Source organism: Miniopterus schreibersii (assembly GCF_964146895.1).
Source record: "Miniopterus schreibersii genome assembly, chromosome: 1".
Lineage (NCBI taxonomy): Eukaryota > Metazoa > Chordata > Mammalia > Chiroptera > Miniopteridae > Miniopterus > Miniopterus schreibersii.
Genome location: NC_138101.1, coordinates 21,830,542 through 21,854,216, shown reverse-complemented (window position 1 = coordinate 21,854,216; position 23,675 = coordinate 21,830,542). Strand labels below are relative to the sequence as shown.

The 23,675-nt window shown below is 39.2% G+C and overlaps 1 protein-coding gene across 1 annotated transcript in view; it reads right to left on the bottom strand.

Moving 5' to 3' along the window:
- KLB (klotho beta) overlaps positions 1 to 23,437 on the bottom strand; it is a gene marked incomplete at its 5' end in the record, with an annotated part of 29,092 nt that extends 5,655 nt beyond the window's left edge. The window contains 3 exons of the mRNA XM_081118827.1: positions 7,041 to 7,309; positions 9,201 to 9,711; positions 22,613 to 23,437. Coding sequence (XP_080974953.1) covers positions 7,041 to 7,309; positions 9,201 to 9,711; positions 22,613 to 23,437 — 1,605 coding nt within the window. The remainder of the gene's footprint in view (positions 1 to 7,040; positions 7,310 to 9,200; positions 9,712 to 22,612) is intronic.
- Positions 23,438 to 23,675: the final 238 nt, after the last annotated feature.

Below are 23,675 nucleotides of genomic sequence, written 5' to 3'. Positions count from 1 at the left end.
TAATTAGAAATTGACTATTTTGCGTGGCCGGGCATGGCTTAGCAGTTGAGCATCGACCTAGGATCCAGGCGATCAGGGTTCGATTCCCGGTCAGGGCACATGCCCGGGTTGTGGGCTTGATCCCTGGTCGGGGGAGTGCAGGAGGCAGCTGATCAATGACTCTGTCATCATTGATGTTTCTATCTCTCTATCCTTCTCCTTTCCTCTCTCTGAAATCAATAAAGATATATTTAAAAAAAGAAATTCACTATTTTGACCCTGGCCAGGTAGCTCAGTTGGTTAGAGCATAATCCTGATACACCAAGGTTGCAGGTTCAACCCCTGGTCAGGGCACATACAAGAATCAACCAATGAATACGTGAATAAGTGAACAAGTTAATGTGTCTCTCTGGCTCTCTCTCTTTCTCTCAAGTCAATAAAGAAAAAACAAAAACAAGAAGTTTACCGTTTTGCAATTTATAAAGTAATAATTCAGGCAAGATTCCTGAATCAATATTAAGACCACTGGGTGAAATGCTGCTGGGTAACAGGATATTTATACGGTCTCAATATGTCACCATTGGATTACTTTTTAATTACATATGGGAAAGGTACCTTTCAATGAAGAGATCTGGAAAATGCCACCTTAACCAAGCAAGCTTGTGACTACTACTTCAACTATCATCTTTAGTAATGAAACAAACTGACATCATGTACCTTCTGGTGTGATGTATTAGGAAATACACCTCATCTATGTACTATTACTTCCAGAAATGATTAACTGAATCTAATAAAAAAAAATCAGAAATCCATGAGATTATTCTTTAAGTAACTGGCCTGGACTCTTCAAAAAAGTAAATACTGTGAGATTGGAAGGATTGCTCTGAATTAAAGGAAGCTAAAGATACATGGAAGTCAATGTGTTATTTTTGTTCGTGATCAAGTTTTTAAAATCTATAAAGGACATTTTTGGAACATTTAGGAAAGTTTGAAAATGGATTGTATGTTTGATGATTTTGAATCAATACTAAATTTCCTGGGTTTGACAGTATTATAATGAGATAGGAGAATGTCCTTGTTCTTAGGATACACATGCTGAAATATTTTGGGGTGAAGTATCTGCCAGTTTTCAACAGTTCATGAGAGAGACAGAGACAGAGAGAGACAGAGATAAAGTAAATGTAGCCACATATTAATTGGTTAGTCTTGATGAGGGGAATATGGGTGTTTATTATAATAGTTTGAAATTTCTCAAAACAAAATGTTGGAAGAGGAAAGAATGCTAAGAGGCTGGTAGGGGAGGGAAGGTGTAAGACAGGGATGTGTGTGGGTAGGCATAGTAATATTTTTATTTTTTTAAATTTGCATTTTGGAATATAAAGCTCTTTTTAATTTAGTTGATACACAATATTATGTTAGTTTCAGGTGTACAGCACAGTGATTTGACATTTTATATACCTTAAGAAGTGATCACCACTGGAAGTCTAGTAACTGCATATCACTATACAAAGTTGCTGTGACATTGTTGACTGTATTCACTATGCTGTACATTGTAGCCATGTGACTTATTTATTACTAAATTCGTACCTCTTAATCTCCTTTACCTTTTTGTCCATTCCTCCATTCCCCAACCCTCTGACAACTATTAGTTTGTATGCTGTATGAGTTTGTTTCATTTTGTTTGTTCATTTGTTTAGTTGTTTAGATTGCACAAATAAGTGAAATGATACAGTATTTGTCTTTCTCTGCCTTACTTCATTTAGCATAATACCCTCTAGGTACATACATGTTGTCATGGATGAAATGGTAATATTTTTATTTTATTTTATTATTATTATTTTTTAAAATATATCTTTATTGATTTCAGAGAGAGGAAAGGAGAGGGAGAGAGAGATAGAACCATCAATGATGAGAGAGTCACCAATCGGCTGCCTCCTGCACGCCCCCAACCGGGGATCGAGCCCGCAACCCGGGCATGTGCCCTGACCAGGAATCGAACCCTGATCGCCTGGATCCCAGGTCGACTCTCAACCGCTGAGCCACGCCCTGCCGGGCAAAATGGTAATATATATATATATATATATATATTTTACTTTTAAAATTTATCTTTATTGTTGAGAGTATTACAGGTATACCATTTTCCCCCGCAACTGACCCCCTCCACTGAGCTCCCACCCCCTCCCCAGGCCTTCACCCTGTTATTGACTGTGTCCATGGGTTATGCATATATGCATATAACTTCTTGGGTTAATCTCTTCCCCTCCTCCACCCCCCGTTTCCTCTTTCCTCTGAAATATGATCATCTGTTGCCTGTGTCAATGTCTTGGATCTATTTAATCCATCAGTGTCTTTTGTTCATTAGCTTCTTCTTAAAAAAGACCCTTCAACATTTCCTGTAGTGCTGGTCTGGTGGTGATGAACTCCTTTAGCTTTTTCTTATCTGTGAAGCTCTTTATCTGACTTTCAGTTCTAAATGATAGCTTTGCTGGGTAGAGCAATCCTGGTTGTAGTTCCTTGTTTTTCATCACTTTGAATATTTCTTGCCCCTCCCTTCTGGCCTGCAAAGTTTCTGTTGAGGAATCAGCTGACAGCCGTATGGGTGCTCCCTTGTAGGTAACTAACTGCTTTTCTCTTGCTGCTTTTAAGATTCTCTCTTTGTCTTTAACCTTTGGCATTTTAATGATGATGTGTCTTGCTGTGGGCCTCTTTGGGTTCCTCTTGTTTGGGACCCTCTGTGCTTCCTGGACTTGAGAGTCGATTTCTTTCCCCAGGTAGGGGAAGTAATTATTTTTTCAAATAGGTTTTCAATTCCTTGGTCTCTTTCCTCTCCTTCTGGCACCCCAATAATACGAATGTTGGGCCTCTTGAAGTTGTCCCAGAGGCTCCCTAGACTATCTTCATATTTCTGGATTCTTTTTTCTTTTTGCTCTTCTGGTTGGATGTTTTTTGTTTCCTCATGTTCCAAATTGCTGATTTGATTCTCAGCGTCCTCTACTTTACTGTTGATTCCCTGTAAATTATTCTTCATTTCAGTTCCTGTAGCCTTCATTTCAAATTGGTACTTTATTATGTCATCGATTTTCTCAGTTATTTCCCTAACCATCTGCTTAAACATCCTTATAACAAAATCCTGAACTCTCTATCTATTAGCTTTCTTGGATCTATTTCATTTAGTTCCTCTTCTAGAGTTTTCTTCTGTTCTTTCCTTTGTGACATGTTTCTTTGCCTCCCCATTTTGGCTGCTTCCAGGTGTTTGTTTCTATGTATTAGGTAAAGCTGTTATATCTCCTGGAATATGTAGAGTGGCTTTGTGGAGTAGGTGTCTTGTAGGGTCCAGTGGCTCAGCCTCCCCAGTCACCTGAGCTGGGCCTTCTAGGTGCTCCCCTGTGTGGGCTGTGTGCACTGTCCTGTTATAGTTGAGCCTTGGTTGCTGTTGGCGTCCCTGGGAGGAACTGACCCGCAGACCAGTCGGCCTTGAGGACCAGCTGCAACTACAGCCAAAGAGCTGCTGTGCTGGAGACACCCCTATGGAGCAGGATTTACTTCAGTGGAGCTTTGGTGTTCACCAAGTGTGCCCCTTGAGTGTGTCACTCGTGGATGTGGTAGGGTTGTAATCCAGCGTGGTCGAGTCTGATCACCAGGTGCACTGTCTCGGGCCTCCCGGGAGGTGCAAAGTCAGCCTCCGCCAGTGCCTTGCCCAGGGCCACCCAGCATGAGCTACACAGCAAACCGTAGTTGGCTGCTATTTGTGCTGGGCTTGGAGGTGCCCAGGAGAGGCCTAGCTATGAGCCAGTGCAGCTGCCGCTAGTGCCAGGCCTGGGGTCACTTATCAAGCTGTATGGGGCCCGCTGCTGCTTGTTTGAGAGATTTTAGTAAAGTCCTAAGGGTAAGTCTCAAGGGGCCACTTATACAGAAAAGCCTCTGGAAATGGCCTGGATGAGCTGCAGGTGGGGAGGGGCGGGGCCAAAGGTGCGAGTCAGGTGCTGGCGATTCAAATATGGTGCCTCCCTGCCAGCTGTGTGCGGGGAGGACTCGCCACAGGAGCCATGTCCTCCGCCAGCCCTTCTGCCTGGGAGGAAGCCGCCCTCCACCTCTCGCCCGGATCTCAGGCAGGTTAGTTCCCCCCCGAGTGTCCCGGGTCCTTTCAGGCTGCTGCCCGGCGCTGGGCCCAGAGGGAGCGTCCGAGTGAGTCCCTGCCGGGCCCTTTGAGAGGAGCTGCTGGGGCTCCCGCAGCCTCTGAGACCCTCAGGGACAGTCCCCGCTGGTTTCACAGCTGAAGGTGTGGGGACGTCTCTTCCCGGCCCTGGAGCCCTGGGCTGGGGCCTGCTGTGGGGCTGGGACCCCTCCCTCCTCCGGGAAAACTCCGCCGCGGAGATTCCCTTCCGGGTTTCAACTGCAGCACCGGGTGTGAGGCAGTGGCCGTGTCTCTGCGATTTAGCCCCGACCCGCCCGTGTCTCCGCCCCTCCTCCGGTCTCGGTGCTGCTTCAGGTCCCTGGCTGTGGGGCTTCTGTGCAGCCAGATCTCAGGAGGCTCTGAGTGACGGTGGTTCTGTATTTTAGTTGTAATTTTGATGTGGTTGCGGGAGGTGGCGGGTGCAGCTGTGACCTACGCCACCATCTTGTTTTTCCTCCGAAATGGTAATATTTTTAAAGTGTTACTTTCATTTTGTCAGTCTTCCTATATAGATACCTAATTTTCGCCTACACATCGTGCATCCTCTGGCTGAAATTTCTAAAAGCATTCTAATTTCCCCCCCGCAAACTATTAATTTTCACTCTTAGTCCAAATTCAAGGGAAGCTCACTTCTTGCTGGGCTGGAGATGTGAGCATGAAACCTAGACCTAGTTGATTACAGAATTACTTCTCCCTGACCCAAGTGATTAGCTCTTGGTTCTAGGACTAGGAACAGGGTCTTTGGAATGGGGCAGGCATTCACATCACCAGTGTGGAAGCGATGGAGGCCTTCCGACGAAGGAGGAAATTGCAGGTTGGGTCATGTATGGGCAGGAACTGCTGTCTCTCTTGGATCTCTCTTTGCTGGGTGTGGAAATTTTTTTTTTTTTAATATATCTTTATTGACGTCAGAGAGAGGAAAGGAGAGGGAGAGAGAGAGAGAGATAGAAACATCAGTGATGAGAGAGGCATTGATCGGCTGCCTCCTGCACACCCCTCACGGGATCGAGCCCGCAACCCGGGCATGTGCCCTGACCGGGAATCGAACCCAGATCGCCTGGATCCTAGGTCGATGTTCAACCGCCGAGCCACGCCCGGCTGGGCGGGTGTGGAATTTTGAAAAATATGAACCCACTTGAAGTGGTAGGGAAAAGACGGCTGCCTGCCTGTGCCATGTGTGAGATAGGAACTGGGTAAGTAGGCGACCCCATAGGGGATGTGAGCCGAAGGTGAGTCACTGTTTGTATGACCCTCTGTATCCTTCCCCCTCACGTCACCTCTGAACCTGTACTAAAGTCTTGTTTAAATATCGACGGGTTTGAGATTCATAACCATGAACTTTGCCCACTCACGGTTTGAGCCCTTTCATCTGGTCGCATCCCTTGTACACTTGGTTGCCTTTCCATGTGCTTCTAGCGCACAGGCAATGGTGTGGCGCTGTGAGGTCTTACAGTGGTCAGGAGACAGATCTGGGTCACTGGACGAGGCACGCAACCTCCCTAACCTTCAGCTTCCTTGCTTATAAAATGAGGCTTTTAAGATTAGGTAAAGAGAATGTGCATACACCCAGGTAGATACTTGGCACATAATAAGGGCTTAAAAATAGTTATTATTATTTTGGAAAGAGCACTGTGCATCTGGGGGCTTGAGGGTAGCCTGTTACTGTTCTGCTGCTATTTGTGTTACCTTGGGAAGGTCACTTAGGTATTAATTATTAATTGATGTATCTCTCTTTCCTCACCCATAAAATAAAGGATTTGGAATAGGGGGTCCCTAAGGCCTCACCTGGCTCTAAAAGTCAACCTTGTTCGTTCACTCTTCATTGAGCCCAGTGCTGCTCTAGTAAGGCATACAGCAGGCAGCAAAGCCTCAGACATCTCCACCCTCATGCGGAGAAAGTTTGCTTTCTAGTGGGGAAGACAGGTGATAAATAAGAATGTGTGAAGTGATTGCCAGGGGCCAGGAGGTGGGGGAAGTGGGAGGGTATTGGTAAAAGGGTACAAACTTCCAGTTACAAGATTAACAAGTTCTGGGGATCTAATGTACAGCATGGTGACTATAGCTCATAATACTGTATATGCTTGAAAATTGCTAAGAGAGTAGATCGTAAGTGTTCTTATCATGAAAAGAAATAAGAATTGTGTGATGATATGGAGGTGGTAGCTCCTGCTATGGTGGTAATCATTTTGTGATGTATAAATGTATCAAATAAACAAAAACTGCATGTTTTACACTTACACAATGTTGTTATGTCAGTTACATCTCAATAATTACAACCTGGAGAAGAAAATGTGTGAAGTAAATAGTATGTTAGTAATGAGTGCTATGTGGAAAAGTCAGGACCGTGGGATGAGGCGATGGTGATGAGGCTGTTATTTTTTGGAGTGGGGGGAAGCCTTTTTAAGAAATGATGTTTGAGTAAATGTTTGAAGAAGGTAAAGAAGGAGGCACCCCCGGATATAGAGACCTCATAAGGAAATTTACCCAAGTCTATCAATAGCAGGAATCACTAAATAAAGGGCCACTAGTAATTTGCTTTTGGGAAAACAAAAACCAGTAAGAAAATTTTCCCCTGTAATTTGGACACTGCTAACAAGTGCCTCTCACAAAAATAACTAAGTTATCTCTAGACCGTGTGCTTCCTGATGGCAGCTCTTCGCTCCAGTGCCAAGCTCTCCATCCCGAGTCCTGGCTCGGGGCAGGTCTCAGTAAGCATCACCCCCCTTCCCCTTCCTTCCTCTTCCCCCAGGGTCCCGTCGCAGCCTCCCAGTGATCATGCTGTTTGATACTGTCTGACAGCCATCTCTTAGCTGTCACTGAGTAAATGAAGTAAAATATTGTATACTATTTGCCCCACCTTATAGTTAATTTGTAAGTAGTCACTTACCTTAAGGACAGACTCAGTGACACCCCAGGAGAAGTCACAGGGGAACTGACCCCGCACATCTGGTGTGGACTCTTTTAAAGTGAAACCATTTTCTTGTATGATATCTTTATAGTAATGTGCTGAAGACTTGGGCTTTCTTTCTTTTTGTTTACTATTAAAATCCACATAAAATAATCCTCGGCGAGTGGTGTAACCATCCTGCCATTCAAAGCCATCCAGGAGGGACCAGGCAGTGTAACCAAACACTTGTATTTCATCAAACCTTATTGCTGCACAGAGAGAGAGAAAAAAAAAAAAGCAGAGATGTTTTGAGGCCTAAACAGACCGGCTCATGTTTCCAACTTCACTAACGTGCCAAGGGGACAGTATGTTGTGAAACCAACCTTCTGCCTAATTTGTAGGCCCATTACATCATATAGAGAATTCATGTTTATCCTTGAAAAGTGGCAGTTATTTTCACCCAGAGTGGTCCTCTCCCAACAAGTGAACGACACAGTCAAAGGATCAAACTGAACATATTCCCCAGACTTAGTGTGCAGATCTGTATCACAGGGCTTGGTAATTCCCAGAACTCTTAGGGACAAATGTCTGCTCATGACCATGAGTTTCGCATTTCAAGCTTTGGTTGGTTCCCGCTTGTGCACAAACTGTCTTCTGTGAAACTATCCTTCAGGGACTGAAAAATCAGCCTTGAGAATGAACATGAGTGGATGTACATATAAGGAGGAGAAGGTCATAGAGTGATGTAAAAACAGGAGCTTACTGGGCCAAGGGGCAGGGGCGGGAGGGTACTGTTGGGCAAGTTTCTTGACTTTAGTTTCCTCATTTGTAAACAGAAAAGACTGGAAAAGACCTCTCAGGGCCTTTCTTACTTTAAAACTCTGATTCAATAACTTTTAAGAATTAGGGAAAAATGAAATCTGAAAATCAACAGCAACTATAAAAGCAACAAAGACCCAAAATCAACCAGGAACTTTTTTTTTTTTTACTAACAGCTTTCATAAATGCCTCACTTCTGCATTTTTTGTTTTTTTTTTTTTTTTTTTTTTGGTCATGGACACCCTTTTCCTATAAGTTAGAAAATCCTGGCCAAGAGATTTCTGGTGGTGTAGGGTGCTGAGGAGAGGCCGAATGATAACGCCTGGGAAATGACACCCCTTCTGCCCAGGGTGTGGCATTTGGCACAGGCCCTCTCCTCTAGAGGCCCCCATATGCATATGCCTGTGGCTGGGAATTGCTGTTCCATGCTGCTCCTGCCTGCAGGTTGGGCCAGGTCTTGCTCTCCCTGAGGACCCTCCCTGAACACTCTCCCGCAGAATCTGGGATTTTTATCCAGGCTTGTGGCTTTTAAAGAGAGCTACAGAGTTTTAGAAGGATCTACTGAGAATTCCTTTATATTTGCATGAAATGGAGCCCAACTATGTAGGGCAGAGCCATCATGATTTGAGCTTGTGTTCTCCATTATTTCAACCAGCCACCTGTAGATGTCACTACTTGAGTAATGGAAAAGGAATGAGGGGATAAGAAAGGGTCAGAGAAATACCCAGGATCAATAGAAATGACTCAGCTTTGACACTGATAGCTCATTCTTTGTCTTCAGAGTTTTCATCATTTAGACACGTAATAGAGTGAAAGGAGCACAGTTCCAAGAAAGCTGTCAGCATCTTAGACTAAAACTCTACTGTTAAACTTTGGATACATCTTCCTCAGCACTGTTTCCTTTTTGAAAGAATGAAACAGCATCTTGTTGCCAATTAAGGATGTATCTCCAGTCTAAAATTATTTTGCTCTCAAGCTTTCACTAAAAAAGGACATGAAAGTAACATTAAAAAATTCTGTCAAGCCCAGCAGGTGTGGCTCAGTGGCTGAGCATTGACCCAGGTCATGGTTTGATTCCAGGTCAGGGCACATGCTCATGTTTCAGGCTCTATCCCCAGTGTGGGGCATGCAGGAGGCAGCCGATCGACGGTGTTTCTCCCATCGGTGTTTCTATCTATTATTCTCCCTTTCTCTCTCTCTAAAAATCAATTTAAAAAAAATTCTGTCAACATTGGACAATAAAAGAAGCCCAGAAGCAACAACAATAATCATATATTCAAAGGCAAATTTAAATATATAGCATAAATATTAAAAAATTTTTTTTAATTGAGCGCAACCAACCTTGAAGAACCTGGTTGAGGAAGTTCTTCATCATGTAGATGGCTGTGGTATCTTCTGTTTTCACATGACTGTCCGTGAACCAGCCATTCTCGGTAATCAAGATTCGGGGGTGGCCATATTCCAGCTTGATCCAGTTCAGTACTCCTCTTAAATTGAGTGACACATTTTGTCCCATTTTAGCCATGGTGTTCTGGGGCTTGAAATTGTTGGGCCCAAAGGAGAAGGCAAAGAAGTCAGCTGTGCCCCTCACTTCATTCTTCTCTGCTTCCGAGAAAAGGGGTAGAATGGAGAGCCACTGCTTCCTCATCAGTTCTGGATAGTCACCATCCCCGTGGATAGGATTGGCAAACCACCCGAGCACAGAAACCATGGACTGTTGGCACTTGAGTATATCCATCGTGTTTTCTGGTCTGTTTGGTTCAATCCAATGGGATCCCAATGTGATCGATAGCCAACCCTTCTGATGTGGGCGGAAATTTATGTTGTAGTTATGCCAGACTTTCGAATGAGCCTAAGAAGAAGAAAATATTATTACCCCGTATTGTACTTACAAGGGTTCTGACTTGGCTGGTAGAAAGTCTTTTTGTGGATAGATGAATGAAGCATAGAGTGATGCAGGGGAGAGCTGCCAGGGAATCCTGATGACCTCAAAGTCAGCTCTCTGTCCATTTCCCCTTGCTTCCAACCTAAAGCCTCTCCTATAGGATTGCCGAGAGGCAGGCAGAGAGCCCTAGTCCAAACTCCATCTTACTTCTCCTTGATCCCCTTCCCGGGCCCTCTTGGGGATGGGTGCAGGGGAAATACTGTGTGGATTACAGGATTTCTTCTTTAGATAAAAAGACGCTGAGCAGTGATCTCTCATTGTTCCACAGAATCTCCTTTTGAACCTAACGTAGAAGTTCAGGATAATGCAGGATCTAGATTCTGTAAATGAATAATAATAGAGCCCACCTTCTAGGCTTGTTGTGAGGACTGAATGAATTAATGTATGTATGTACAGGGCCTCAGAACAGTGCCTGGAATAGAGTAACCTCTATAGAAGCCTTAGCTTTTATTATTATTATTATTATTATTATTATTATTATTATTATTATTATTATTAAAGTGTGGCAGGCACTGCATAAAGCAGAAAACCAGTGGCAAGTGTGGTCACTTGAGGTCAGCACAGTTGAGCTTGAAATTCAGGTATTTAATGTGTGGCCTTAGATAAGTCACTTAACTATCTGAAATCTGTTAGTATCCTCATCTGTAAAATGAAGTTAGAAATAATAGTTGTTGTTAGATGTAGAGCTAATATATGTATTAAATACATAGCATAGAATAGAGCATCTAGGAGCTACTGCCTAAAGATAGATGATATTGTATTGCCTTGGCTGGGTAGCTCACTTGGCTAGAGTGTCTTCCCAATATGCCAAGGTTTTAAGTTCACGCCCCGGGCACATACAAGAATCAACCAATGAATGCATACGTGAAACAACAAATCGATGCTTCTCTCTCTCTCTAAAAAAGATGGATGTTGTTATTAGTCCTCCTGCAGTTTACGCTTCTGGTTGAGCTCTTATAACAGAGCCTCATGATCGGTTTCCAGTCTATTTAATAGGTACAAGTGATTACTCAATGCCTGCCTTGCCTGCCCTGAGAGGCTGAAATAAATGCAACAGGAATTTGCCCTTAGGAGCCAATCATCTTATTGGGAAAATAAGACTGAACTGTGTGAAAGAGAAACATAAAGTAAGACATTAAATGAAAAAATATTTAAAGCAAAAAGGCATGACTCTGTAAAAAGCCATGAGCTCTACCAGAAGGAGATGCGAACATTCAAGACTCCAATTAAGGACTCCTGGCCAGTCATAAAACCATCCTTTATCTGAGTCCATGTCTCTTTCCCTCAGCATTGGACTTGCTTTCCTCTTCCCAGGTCTCCCAATTTCTACTCGATTTGGCTGTTTCTAAAACAAGTGTGCACACCCTTCCCTTTAACCCACAGAGTCTGCTTTCAGTTTTGTTCCTTAGCTTTTCTTTTGCTCATTAGAGACGTTTTATGTTGGGTTGAATTGTCTGAAAGGGCCTTCTGTAGGTCAAGAACAATCAGACATGCACAATGGTTCAAACCTAATAGGCCCCGTGGACACCAAATGTGTTGCATAAATCCTGCTGGGGTGAGGAAAGGTAGGCAATATGTCAGGGTGAGGATTCCGAAGCTGGTGTCTCCTTGCTTTATGCAAGAAGAGCTAATTGAAATCATTCCTGGGAAGATTTCCTTAAGTAGATGTCTCGAGGTATTACCTCTGTCTACCTGATCTTACTTGGTTTTCACTGGAAGATCCTGGAACCATTTAGCACCCAAAAGTCCCCAAGGATCTTTAAGAATGCTCTCCTGTCAGAGAAATGATCAGGCTGTAGCCTCCTCCCCTGCCTCCAACCTGAGATTCCAGCTTCCGGAAAGAAACACAGGGGAGTTGGGGATAGACTCCACCATAAGTGATCTCATCTGCTCTTTCTGGATTTTTCTGGGCCTGGAATCACAATGTAAAGTCTTGAAAACTGCATTTTTTTTTTTTTTTCTGATTTGAAACAAAAGCAGTCATGCATTGCTAGAATTATTTGGTTTCTTCTAATCAGTCACTTCATCCCTTGGCTCAGTGATCAGTATGTCTCTTTAGGGCTGACGTGCACCTCTGATGTGTAAACTATAAAGCTCTGAACATGTGTAAGATCCTGAGCCAGAAACTAGATGCCTTGCAAATATGATGCCATTAGACACTGAAGGGAAAGTGAGATGGAATTGGTATAAATTTATTAAACCAATCCTAATAGCAATGGACCAGTCCTAATAGGAAAAAGAAAGGGGGTGGGAGGAGGAGTTTCTTTAAAATAGATGTTCTATTGCATATTTTAGTGATTATATGAAAGATGACCTAAGCTGTGATAAAATCTTGGTTGCATCAGCATTTTAATGAGAAATAGAACCGCTTAGAAGACAACAGATATGTGCCTTTGCAATACCTTTTCAAACAAGTTTTCTGGATATATATATATCTATATACATGTGTTGTCATGCCCCAAGGTGACCTTCGTGTTCCACAGTGTCTCTTTCACCTTTGCTGCTATTTGCATAGGCTATCAAGGTATCTAGGGTTATCTTTGCTCTGGACTGAAGACAGCCTCTCCATTCTTGTGTAGAGAATGTGGGGGAGGTTCTTTGTACAGCGCTTATAGTTATAACTTGATCCTGTTTGCCGAGTAACAAGGTAAAAAGTATTGCTTAGAGATAATGTTTGACATAAATCTTGATGGAACAGAGATATCTCCATGTGTCCCCTGGTCTGATGCTCATAAAGGAGGTCTGTTGGGAAAACTAAAATGGGGCTGGGAGGGGAGTGCAACCTGGACCCTGCAACCTTGCACAACAGTCTTTCTGCGATTTTCCAAGGTTACCCTCTATCGGTACAAGGCCATCTACCTTTGGAATGATTGATTTAAGGGAGCTTCAACCTTTGTTCTTTAAATTCAGTAGCTTAAAGGGGAAGTCAGCAGCTTTTTCTTTTTGAGCCAGCTATCAGGGCCTCATGTCATTGAGAGGCAGCTGCCAGTCTATCGTGGCGGTTCTCTTGGATGCCCCTGGAAATGCAGACTCAGATCAGTTCTGTGGAAGATAGGCAGCACATAAGCCAGCTGGTACAACTCTAGAAGCAAAGATGAAGAAGGGGCTCGAGGTCGGGAGACATGGCAGGACACTGGTGGAAGGGAGTGCTGTGGAGGGCATGGGCTGAAGACGGATGAGCAAACCTAGCACATTATACATGTCCTGTATTTAAGGAACCTCCAGTCATTTGTCAAAAGTTAAATTTCCAAATCTGTGCCCAATTCTAGTCACATTTTGGCTGAAATATCTTCATGTGAGCTATAAACTTGTTTATTGTGAATGCTATTTAACAAAGTATTAAGTAAAAACTATTAAAGAAAACTTACTTTAAACTCCACATTTATATTTCAAATTATTTTAATGAATCATTGATTGTTCTCAGTTTGTATAGTTTCAGGTTTTCCCCATAGGAATCATGAAAAAACTAAGCTCTAATATATTTGTTACTTAAAAAAAAAAGATCCTTTAGGTAATTTCAAAGAGAGCTTATGGTACCAAAACCAGGAGCTCTTAACACTATGATCTAAGATTGAAGTTCTCCATAGGATGTAATAGACACTCAATAGTGCTCTGTTTTCCTGAGAAGATATAAGATTTTTTTTTAAAAAAGGTCCTATTATTGTTATATAATTCTGATTTCCATTATAACATCACTAAATCAAATTAATGCCTGAGCCAGAATCTAAACCTGGCAACGCAAGGGGAAAAAGGTCTAGAATAAAGTTCCTAACTAATTAAACGAAGCATCTGTGGCTTCACCAGATATAAGAAGGGAGTTTAGAAGAAATCAATATTAGTAAATTGGAGCGTTCCTGAAATTCAGGTTCCTTGCCCAGAGATATAACATTTGCTTGCCAATTTTTCAGAGGGCAGATAACATTTTCAACTTTCTGTTATTGCTAAATTAACAATAGTAATCCTGTTAGCAATTTTTTCATGCAAAAGGACCATATCGCAGGGTATAATTGAAGCTAAAATAGTCTGGGCTGGGAACTTGAAGACTTTCCTCAGGATTTAGGAATGAAGAGTTAAAGATAGTCAATAAAAAGCCATTCTGGAAATCACAAATGATACAATTCTTACAATAACAAAAATAAGGCCCCAGGTTGGGGCATGTGAGAAAAGCAGATTCACCACAAACCTAGGGAACTGAAGCTTCAGGCCCCCAACTTGCTCACATCCTCGTAAAAAGTTCTATGTGGGTTGGGAGTCAGATTGCGATTGGAAGCATCGTTAGGTAAGTATTTCTGATAAGTTCCCTAAAGAGACCTCAGCAAAAAAGGAATCTGAATCTCTGAGACTACAGTAATTTGTTGTAAGATTTTTCTCATTATAAACACTTTTGTACCAGCTTTTGTGTTTATAATTTACACACACACACACACACACACACACACACACACACACACACACACACATTTAACCAAGGGCCTCCAGATTGTGTAAGTCTCAGGCCCATAGCTGGCTGTGAACTTCTTGAGTGTATGTATTTTGTCCACACTTGTGTATACAGATGCCCCCAAAACATTTTCAGGAAGCACTACTAGATCATCCAGGAACCACTTTGATTACTTCTGTGATACACTCATTATTGGTTAGTAGGTGAAATGGTTCTGATCAATTCTCAGCATCCCTCCTGCCTTTCAGCAACACAATCATTGTTAATGTTCCATAGTTTCAATTATACCTTTTTCTTTTAACAAAGACTATTTTCTAATGTTGAGTTTTCTCAGTAAGCCTTTTTATATATAATTAAATGACTTATTTTATACTATAATGTAAAGTTTCCCTCATTCATAGGTTCATCATATTTAGTACTGTTTCCATTGCTTAATAATATTTTCTGATCTCCAGTTGGGCCTAATTTTCCATGTATGAGAGTGTTCATATCAAATCAAGCTGTTTAAACATGATCACAATGTTATTCTCTGAGCATTTATAATTACATTTATTTAAACTCTTGTTAATCATTCACTGAAGTATAACTTTTTCTACTTAATGATTAGAAAAAGTAAATATTGCTCTCTTGAAGGTTTTAGATACCAATTGTCATCTACAAATAGTTTCTTTTTACATGATTCTTATATCTAACAGTGGTATACTGGTAATAGAAACTGTCTTTGGTGATTCTTATCTGTAAGCGGTTTTCATCTTTTATTCAAATTTGATCAGAAACGTCTATGAGAATGCTAGTTTTAACTTGTTTGATCATTACTTTCTATATTTTGTTAAAGATGTCTTAGGTCCCAATGGAGATGAGTTGGGATTATCATATAGATACTATGCATTAGCTAATTAAATGAATACTTGTGTTAACATGTACTTAAAGTTTATATAGTATTGCCAAGGGCACACATATGTGATTTAACATCACTTTAATGGAACACTAAAGTTTTGAGCAAATAAAAATTAAAATCATGGGGACAAATGAAAAGCTTCATGGTTAATGTATGAATCAGGGATAAATTGTTCATAGATTTTTTTGGACAAATAAAACATGTAGATAGATTGTTTTGGCCTTTAAATAGGCAAAATGTAGTCAAATATCTGTTGAGTCAGTATCAACACAAGTGGCTGCCATGGGTTTAAAGCTATAAATTATTCTCTTTGAAGGTAGGTAGCTGATTCATGTCATTAAACCTTGCTAGCTTGGATTTAGATGGATAAGATTTGAGTTTTGGCTCTGACTCTTACTATGGAGTAAAAAAAATCACTTATACAAAAAACAAACAAAAAGCTCTACTTATAAAGCTGTGCAACCTCAGGCAAATTTATTTGGGCTTCAGTTTCATCAACTGTAAAATGGCTGTAAGAAAATTTACCTGGTAGGGTTGATGTGAGAATTAAATGAGATAATATATGAAAAATACCTAGGACAGTTTCTGATACTACAGTAGGTATGCAATAGAGTATTCTTACTGTAAAAATAATTATGAGGAATAGTATTATAGGATGTCAAAAGTTACCTGTAATAATTGTTTCATCCCTCCACTTTTAAGAATTAAGACCAATCTCTGTCCTTTCTTCTTCCCATTTCTGTGTTCTTTTTGGGGGAGTGGGATGGAAGAGAGTGTGGAAGGTAGCAAATAAAACTTTTTTTTTTTTTTAACCTTTTTTTTGTCCTTCATTGACAGAAAAGCTTGGGCTAGATTTTTAGCTACAAGATTTAGCAAAAATTAATTTTTGTATGTTATTGTCTTGGGAGTTTAAAAAATTTTTTAAATTTAAAGTTTTAAAACTTTAACCTGGGAGTTTTAAAAAATTTCTTTATTTTATGGGCGAGGAGGAAAGTCGTTTGGAGTGATCTTTGAAGATTTTGCTTCTATTTAACCAAGACAAGCTAAAAAAAGGATTCTTCTAGTGTTCCCTTTCCATTTCAAAATATTATACTTAGTCTTCAAGACATTGGTGGGGGATGGGCAGGAGAGGTTTAACCATGACATTTAATCTATTTAAATGTGCCTATGAAACATGCTGTCTTCTTGTTCAAGAAAGCAGTTGCAGCAGCACTGGCAAAGAAGGCTTAGCTATTAATCATGTGAATGGTGGCCTTTTCACAGCTCTTTTGGCAGTTTTCACACTAAATTTTGGTTAAGAATTTTGATGGAGCCTTCAAGAAATGTATTATATGGAGGGGATTGTTTTATTTTAAAATATAAAATATTCTTTTTACGGTCTATTTTATTTTTACTTTTAATTGTGGAAATTGTTACAATACACAATAACTGAAAGAATAATCTAGTAAACCCTCATGAACACATCACTCAGCTTTGAGAGTTTTCAACATTCTGCAACTTGTTTCAAGATGGGCTTTTAATGTAAAATTTTTCATAGACACAGGCATACCTAATTGATTTGTATGATCTGAAAAGACTGTATGTTTATGCCAGAGTATGTGTTGAAGTGCGTGTGCATCTGAGATCAACTTCTAGTCAATTGTAATTTTAAATCCCTTCCGGGATAAGGTGGATCTTCTTTAATTAGAAAATAATCAGTTGAATTATTTATTGACTGTCTAACCCATACTCAGCCTTATGCGAGCTTCTCTGAGGGAATGATGCCAAGAAATGCTAAGACAAAGTTTCCCAAAGAGGTGGAAAAATAGAGAGAAATAAATATCCCAGGCTGAGGAACACGTTGGTGAGGCCTTGACCTAGATTAGTGTTTCCCAACATTTCTTGTTCTGAAAGCCTCCTTCACTGCCTCTTAAACAATCTTTTAAACCCCTAAGGAATTTAAAACATTATTTCATCACTTGTGTGTAGTATACACAAAAGTGTTGACATATATTTACTTATATAGCCTATTTTATTATTAAAAATTATAGTTTATTTTAAATATTCAGAAAATAAATTATGAATATTTAAAATACTTATAATATACAAACATAAATATTGGCATTTCCCCATCTAATAAAACAGTTACATTATGTAAATTATTTTAATTACATAAGAAAAATTATTTTATGACACATTTTAAAATGACACCCTGTGTTTGGTTTTAGGACAAAATGTATACTAAAATGCAGAGTAAAAGTTACCCATTCTGTGATGTTTTTCAGGTCTGGTACACCTACCCCTTTTTGTATGGGAGATGACATTAGGTGTAACAAAAATGAACATTTTTTATTTTAAATGTTACATATTTATTTTAAGGGTATTAGAAAGTACTGGTCTCTCGTGAATTGTAGGATATATAGTTTCCTTTCAAAACAAACATTTTAATTAAAATGTTTTAATAAATAATTGTACATGTGGTACTTGGATATGCAAGGAAACAAAAAAGCCAACTGTGGGGTGATGCACAGAAAACAAAACTTTGTGCAATACAATGTTATGGCATCAAAAATGGATAAAAATTGTTTCTGCAACATTCTGCTTGAATTCTTAAGTTTTGCTTTTTACAAAAGTACAAGCTTTCAAAAAGTAAGTTTAGTGTTTTGCTCATAAATAACTATGTATGTAAGAAATGGTTTGGGCCAGCTCTTTCAAGTATTTCACAAATAACACAAAGCCAATAGGATCAATCTTTATTTCTAGTATGTGAAAAGTCAAACTAGATATAATCATCAACATAATTTTCTCATTTAGTATTTCTTAAAACATTGTTTCTTCTCTCAAAACATCCTGATAATCCTATAAATTAATTTTGAGTTTGTGTGCAACTTACAGATCTGGCAAAATCCTCCTTGAGGCAATTTTGTAAATTATCATTTTTTATGTCCCTCATATTGGTTATATTTCAATGTCTTTGCTCTTTATGCTTCATGCCTTTAACCACTTAGTCAATGTTTTTCAAGGGAGGGAAGGGAGAGGAATTTTGCCCTTCCCCCCAGGGGACATTTGGCAATGTCTGGAGACATTTCAATTGTCACAACTCTGGGGACAGGGGAACTACTGGAATCTGGTGGGTAGAGGCTGCTAAATATCCTACAATGCACAAGACATCCCACCACAGCAAAGAATTACTTGGTTCAAAATGTCAATAGTGCTGAAGTTGAGACATCCTGGTACTATATAAACAGTATATGTCTATGAGAGATAATAATTTAGATGAAATGATCAAGACTGTCATGGAAGCTGGCAGTATTTAGTGGAGTAATTAAATGAATGAGCTACCATCTCATGAGCAAACTCTTCTTCCCCAACCTCTATGCATGCTTTTACTCAGAGGCTCTCAAATATTCCATTTTTAGTGGGAAAGAAATCTACAAATTTAAATTATGCATATTTATTGATTTAAAAATAAAAACAGATACAATTACTGCCTTTCCTAATATGAAACCTTGGGGCTTTACTGATCTGAGGAATGACAGAATAAACCAAACGGTTTGAGATTTTAAAAACTGAACTTGGGAGAGAGAAATCTTTCCTCTACAAAGAAGAATAATGCCAACCTATAAGAGGAAATGGACATGAAAGACTGAGATAAAGGGCTTTGAGAGTGTCCTGGTTATTGGACCCATTCATTTCTGTGATTTGGTTACCAAGCCAGGAAATTGCTTATTTTTCCTTCAACCAACTTGAATTAGGCATCTGTCACTTGCAACCAAAAGAGTCCAAACTGATACACCACTGGATTAATATAGGCAATTTCAGGAATTAGCAATAATGAAATGAAATATGAATTTTAAACTTGAGATAGGGTCTTTGATTACAGGTTTAAGATAGAAATCCTAAACCATTCATTCAACAAACATTTATACCTAGCATGCATCTAATAGTCTGTGCAAGGTACTGGAAGTAAAAAGACAGATAAAAAATAGCCTCTCCTTTCAAAGAATTCTCATTCTAGTTGGTGAGATAGAAAAGTGCCATATGGTAGGAGTGCTATGCACCTCTTATTATGTGAACCTTCAGGAGGGGCACTAACCCTGAAGGATCAAGAATAGCCTAGAAGTGGTGACTGCCTACGTTGAGTCTTGAAGGACCTTGTATCAGCACAGCAGGGAGTAAGTGGCATGTCAGCTGGATAGAGCGCTGGTGAAGGCTGAGTGGAGGGGAATAGTAAGGTAAAATCCAGACTCTGCTAGTAGTGCATTATAGCAGAATGTGGGGTGCAAGGGTTTGGCATTAGTGATGGGGGTGGGAGAGTGACCAGTAAGGAGCCTGGCATGGAGGCCAGTTTGTGTCTTGAAGATCTTGATGAAAAATTGGGACTTTATCCCCAAAGCCTTGGGGAATCACTGATGGATTTTATGCAGGGGAGTGACATGATGCGTGTTGGAAGTATCACTCTGTAAAATGGAGATAATGATAGATACCTGGCAATGTTGTTGCAAAAATTATAATCATTAAAGCTATGATAGCTATGCTTAAAGGTGGTCAAGCCAATCAATGCATGCTCTTTCTGTTCTGAATATTGTTAAGAACTCAGAGTGAAGCATCCATTAGTTGGTTTGATTATGACAAGTTTTTATCTGAGGCTTAGACTCGCTTTAAGGTAATCACCACATCTGAAATAAAGTGGAATCTAAATTCCAGGTCAGTCTCAGGACTGGTCAGACAATTTGGGTTTCCTTCAAACCAGAATATTTTAGACTGAGATGGAGTTTTCAAGATCATCTTGGAACTTGAAAGACCCCATAGCCACTATGCAAGCTTTTCAGTAGCTGAGGATTAGGACTAAAGTGGTCTATAACCATCCATGAATTTAGCTTTATATTAGGCTTTAAAAAACTCAATCAGTGTTCTTGGACTAAAAACTAATCCTAAAGAATGCTTTTTCAGGGTCACAAGGTAGCGTAATAAGGAAGAAACACTCGTTGCAACATAAAATATCTAATTAATCTTTTCTCTGTTAAAGGAAGAGCAGAAAGGGAACAAGTGGGAAAAACAAGTTCACCTCAGGCTACCAAACCATTGCCAGATTTCCCTCTGGTGCTATAAGTCACTGGTGCTAAAAGTATATCTCACTTTAAAAAAAATTAAATTTATTGTGGTGACACTGGTCGAAAGGACCATATAGGTTTCAAGTGTACATCTCTATGGCACATGATCTGCACATTGCATTATGTGCCCACCACCCAAGGAACCCCTTACACTCCTTATTTAGGTTAGTGATTTAGAAATTTAAAGAGAGAGAAGAAATTACTTAGAAAACAAAATAATTGAAAAATGTCTTTCAGTTTAAAACAATAAAATTTATCAGAGTGCTAATTTTGTGTTAAAGGCAGAACTTATCTCAAATTAGAGGAAAATGAAAAAGTATCTGAAAATATAGCATTTGCTATGCTAAGTTTGGAAGCAATACCTATTTGTTAATTACAACTTTTTCTTGTGTATTTTTAACAGATAGCCAGTTTTTAAGGCTTAAATTAACCACTTAAACATATTTTTCATGAAAATTGTAATTGTTAACATTTTCCCAGGTAACTGAAAACTTTTCAACAATTTAGAATTTTTAAAATAAAAGTTAAGTAAATGTACATGTACATGTATTTGTATAGAAAACTTTAAACAGATTATATCAGAAATGAGCAGCAGTTTTCTCGAGGTTGGGATTGTCAGGTGGAGAGGGAGAGAGGAATTTAACTTTTTCACTTTATATCTTTTGGTACAATCTGATGTTTCTCAATTTACATGAGCATGTATTGTTTTAATAATTAAAAGAATTAGATAAAAGAAATATTTTTCTGACTTTTGTATGCATAATCTTCATAGTTGACAGCTGTAAATTTTCTACCTTTAAGGTCTTTTTCCCAAATCACAGAATACCCACATATTCATCTGTCTATATACAACTCTATTTAAAGATATGTAAATGACCTTGAATTTATAATGCAATCTGTTTACTGCAAGAGCAGATATGACTAAATCATAGTACAATGCACATGTATAATAATCCAGAAAGTTCACAGGGAAAAGAAGGGTTAGCAGATATTTTTGTATGTGCAAATTTGGACATGGGAGTAACTTTATATTCCTATACATTTTTTTTCTATTTCAATATACTTAACATTTGCTTATTAAAAATCAGATTACTTCTCCTACCACATGATGAAACCCCACTAACAGAATTTTTTCATTTTCAAAATGTAACAGTTATCCAGAGTAATTTCTTTTTTCCCAAGTAGAGTAGTTGACTCAAGAAGTTAAAGCTGATTCTAGATATTGTGTCAATGTGAGGCAAAATCTCTTGAAAATTTCCCAAAGATTGGTCCTTTAAAAACATTCTTAATATATAAAGACATTTAGTGTTTAATTATGCTGTCATTTATAAACCCCATGTTCACAACAGCTGCATTTTACTCTGTAACCTTGAGGTTATGTAATCTCATTAAGCTTCAGTTTTCTCATCTTTAAAATGGGGATAATAATTAGACCTAGTTTGAAGTTATTATGAGGATTAAATGCTTATAATGCATGTAATATCACAGATTGTCAGAAACAACAGCAGTTTTCTTGAGGTTGGGATTGTCAGGTGGAGAGGGAGAGAGGAATTTAACTCTTTCACTTTATATCTTTTGGTACAATCTGATGTTTGTACCACATGATATAAAATGTGATAATGCATGTAAAATGCTTAGTCTGTGGCACATAGTAAACATTCAATGACTATTAACTTATTTTGCTTACAGTGTCATTATTATTTAAGATTTTAACATTTCCCAGGATAAACTCTAGCTTTTGAACTATACTGCTTTAAAACACAAGGTAGAGCATATTCTTCCCAGTTTTGATATTACTAGCTTAATTTTAACTCCTAGAACAACTAATCATTTTTGCTATGTAACACAAATAAAAGCAACTGTGAATTACATTTATTTCAATTCCTGCATTTAATATGTATCTGTTAGCTAACATTTATTTAGCTTACTATAACTAAGTATCACTAAGAATAGCAGTAGTAACAACAAATACACATTTGAAATGGTCATACCTTAACCTAATTCTGAAATGGTTGCATGTTGTCAGAAAAGGATTGCCAACAACTAAATTTGTAAAGTGCTGTTTTCCCACAGAATGAAAGGAAAGTCACATTCTCATGCTCTAATGTATAAGTGTAGATTTCAAAATAGTTAATTTTAAAAAGTGCACTTTTAAGGAAAATGATTATATTACTACATTAATAATAGCTGAGAAAAATAAAATATACACTACTTTAAATATGAAATTTGAGGATAGAACTTGTGGGTTAGACTAAAATTAGTTGAGCTGATTTCAGTAAAGAGAATTCTTTAAACAGAAGATACATTTCTTAGGTTTCTTTTTAACTCCTGCTCCTTATATTCTGAAGCTATACTATGAAGCCAGCTGTACAGTACCTTGATCAGGTTGTGTCCCACAGCGTAGACAGCTGTTAAATTTCCTTTCTCTCCAGGGGCATGCAGACCTGTCCCATACCCGTGCCAAGCAACTAGATATGGGTTGTGAATTGTAATCCAATATTTGACACGGTCCCCAAACGTCTGGAAACAGTATGTGGCATAGTCATTGAAGATGTCTATTATAACTTCATTTTTCCACCCCCCGTATTTTTCTTGTAGTGCTAAAGGCAAGTCCCAATGGTATAAAGTAACTATAGGTTCAATGTTTCTAAGTACTAGAGCGTCCAGAAGATTATTATAGTACTGGAGACCTTTTGCGTTGGCAACTGCTGCTATTCCATCGGGGAAGAGCCTTGGCCAGGAAATTGAAAACTGATAAAAGGAAACTCCTATAAAATCCAGAGCCGATAAGTCTTTTTCCAGAAAAATGTAACTGTCACTGGAACTATTCATGCTGTTGATATTTTTGAGGTGTGTATGGGTGAAGTCATCCCATATAGAGGCACCTCTTCCATCTGTCTTCCAATTCCCTTCCACTTGAAATGCTCCAGTCCCAACGCCCCAGAAAAAGTTTTTAGGAAAAGTGTCATAGAGAAACAGCTGACTCTCATTTACCGGGCTAAAATTAGGATTTTTAGACCATATAGCTCTTCCGTCTCCGGAGAATCCAGTAACAGCTCGTAGGAGAATCAATGTTGACAGGATGACAGATCTTTGCAGTCCCCCGTTGGACATTGTTTTCCTATAGCGTATGTTTCTTTCATCAGTACTGAAGAAAATCCATTCATTCCCTGGAGATCCCGCCGCACAGCCTGGCTTCATTTGCCACTAACTGCTCGACTGTCTTATCAACGCTTCAGTAAAAGCTTGTGATTGTAAAGCTCTGTCAATGATTAGCTTGAAGTGTGAGACTTAGGATGGGTCATGGAAAGCAATGTAATTTGAGGGAGGTGGCTCTATTACAGCCACCAACACATTTCATCTTCTTATTATAGGAAAAATTAGATGAAAATGCATCAGTGGCAGTGCTTCCAGTGTGTAACTCATATATAAGCAGTGA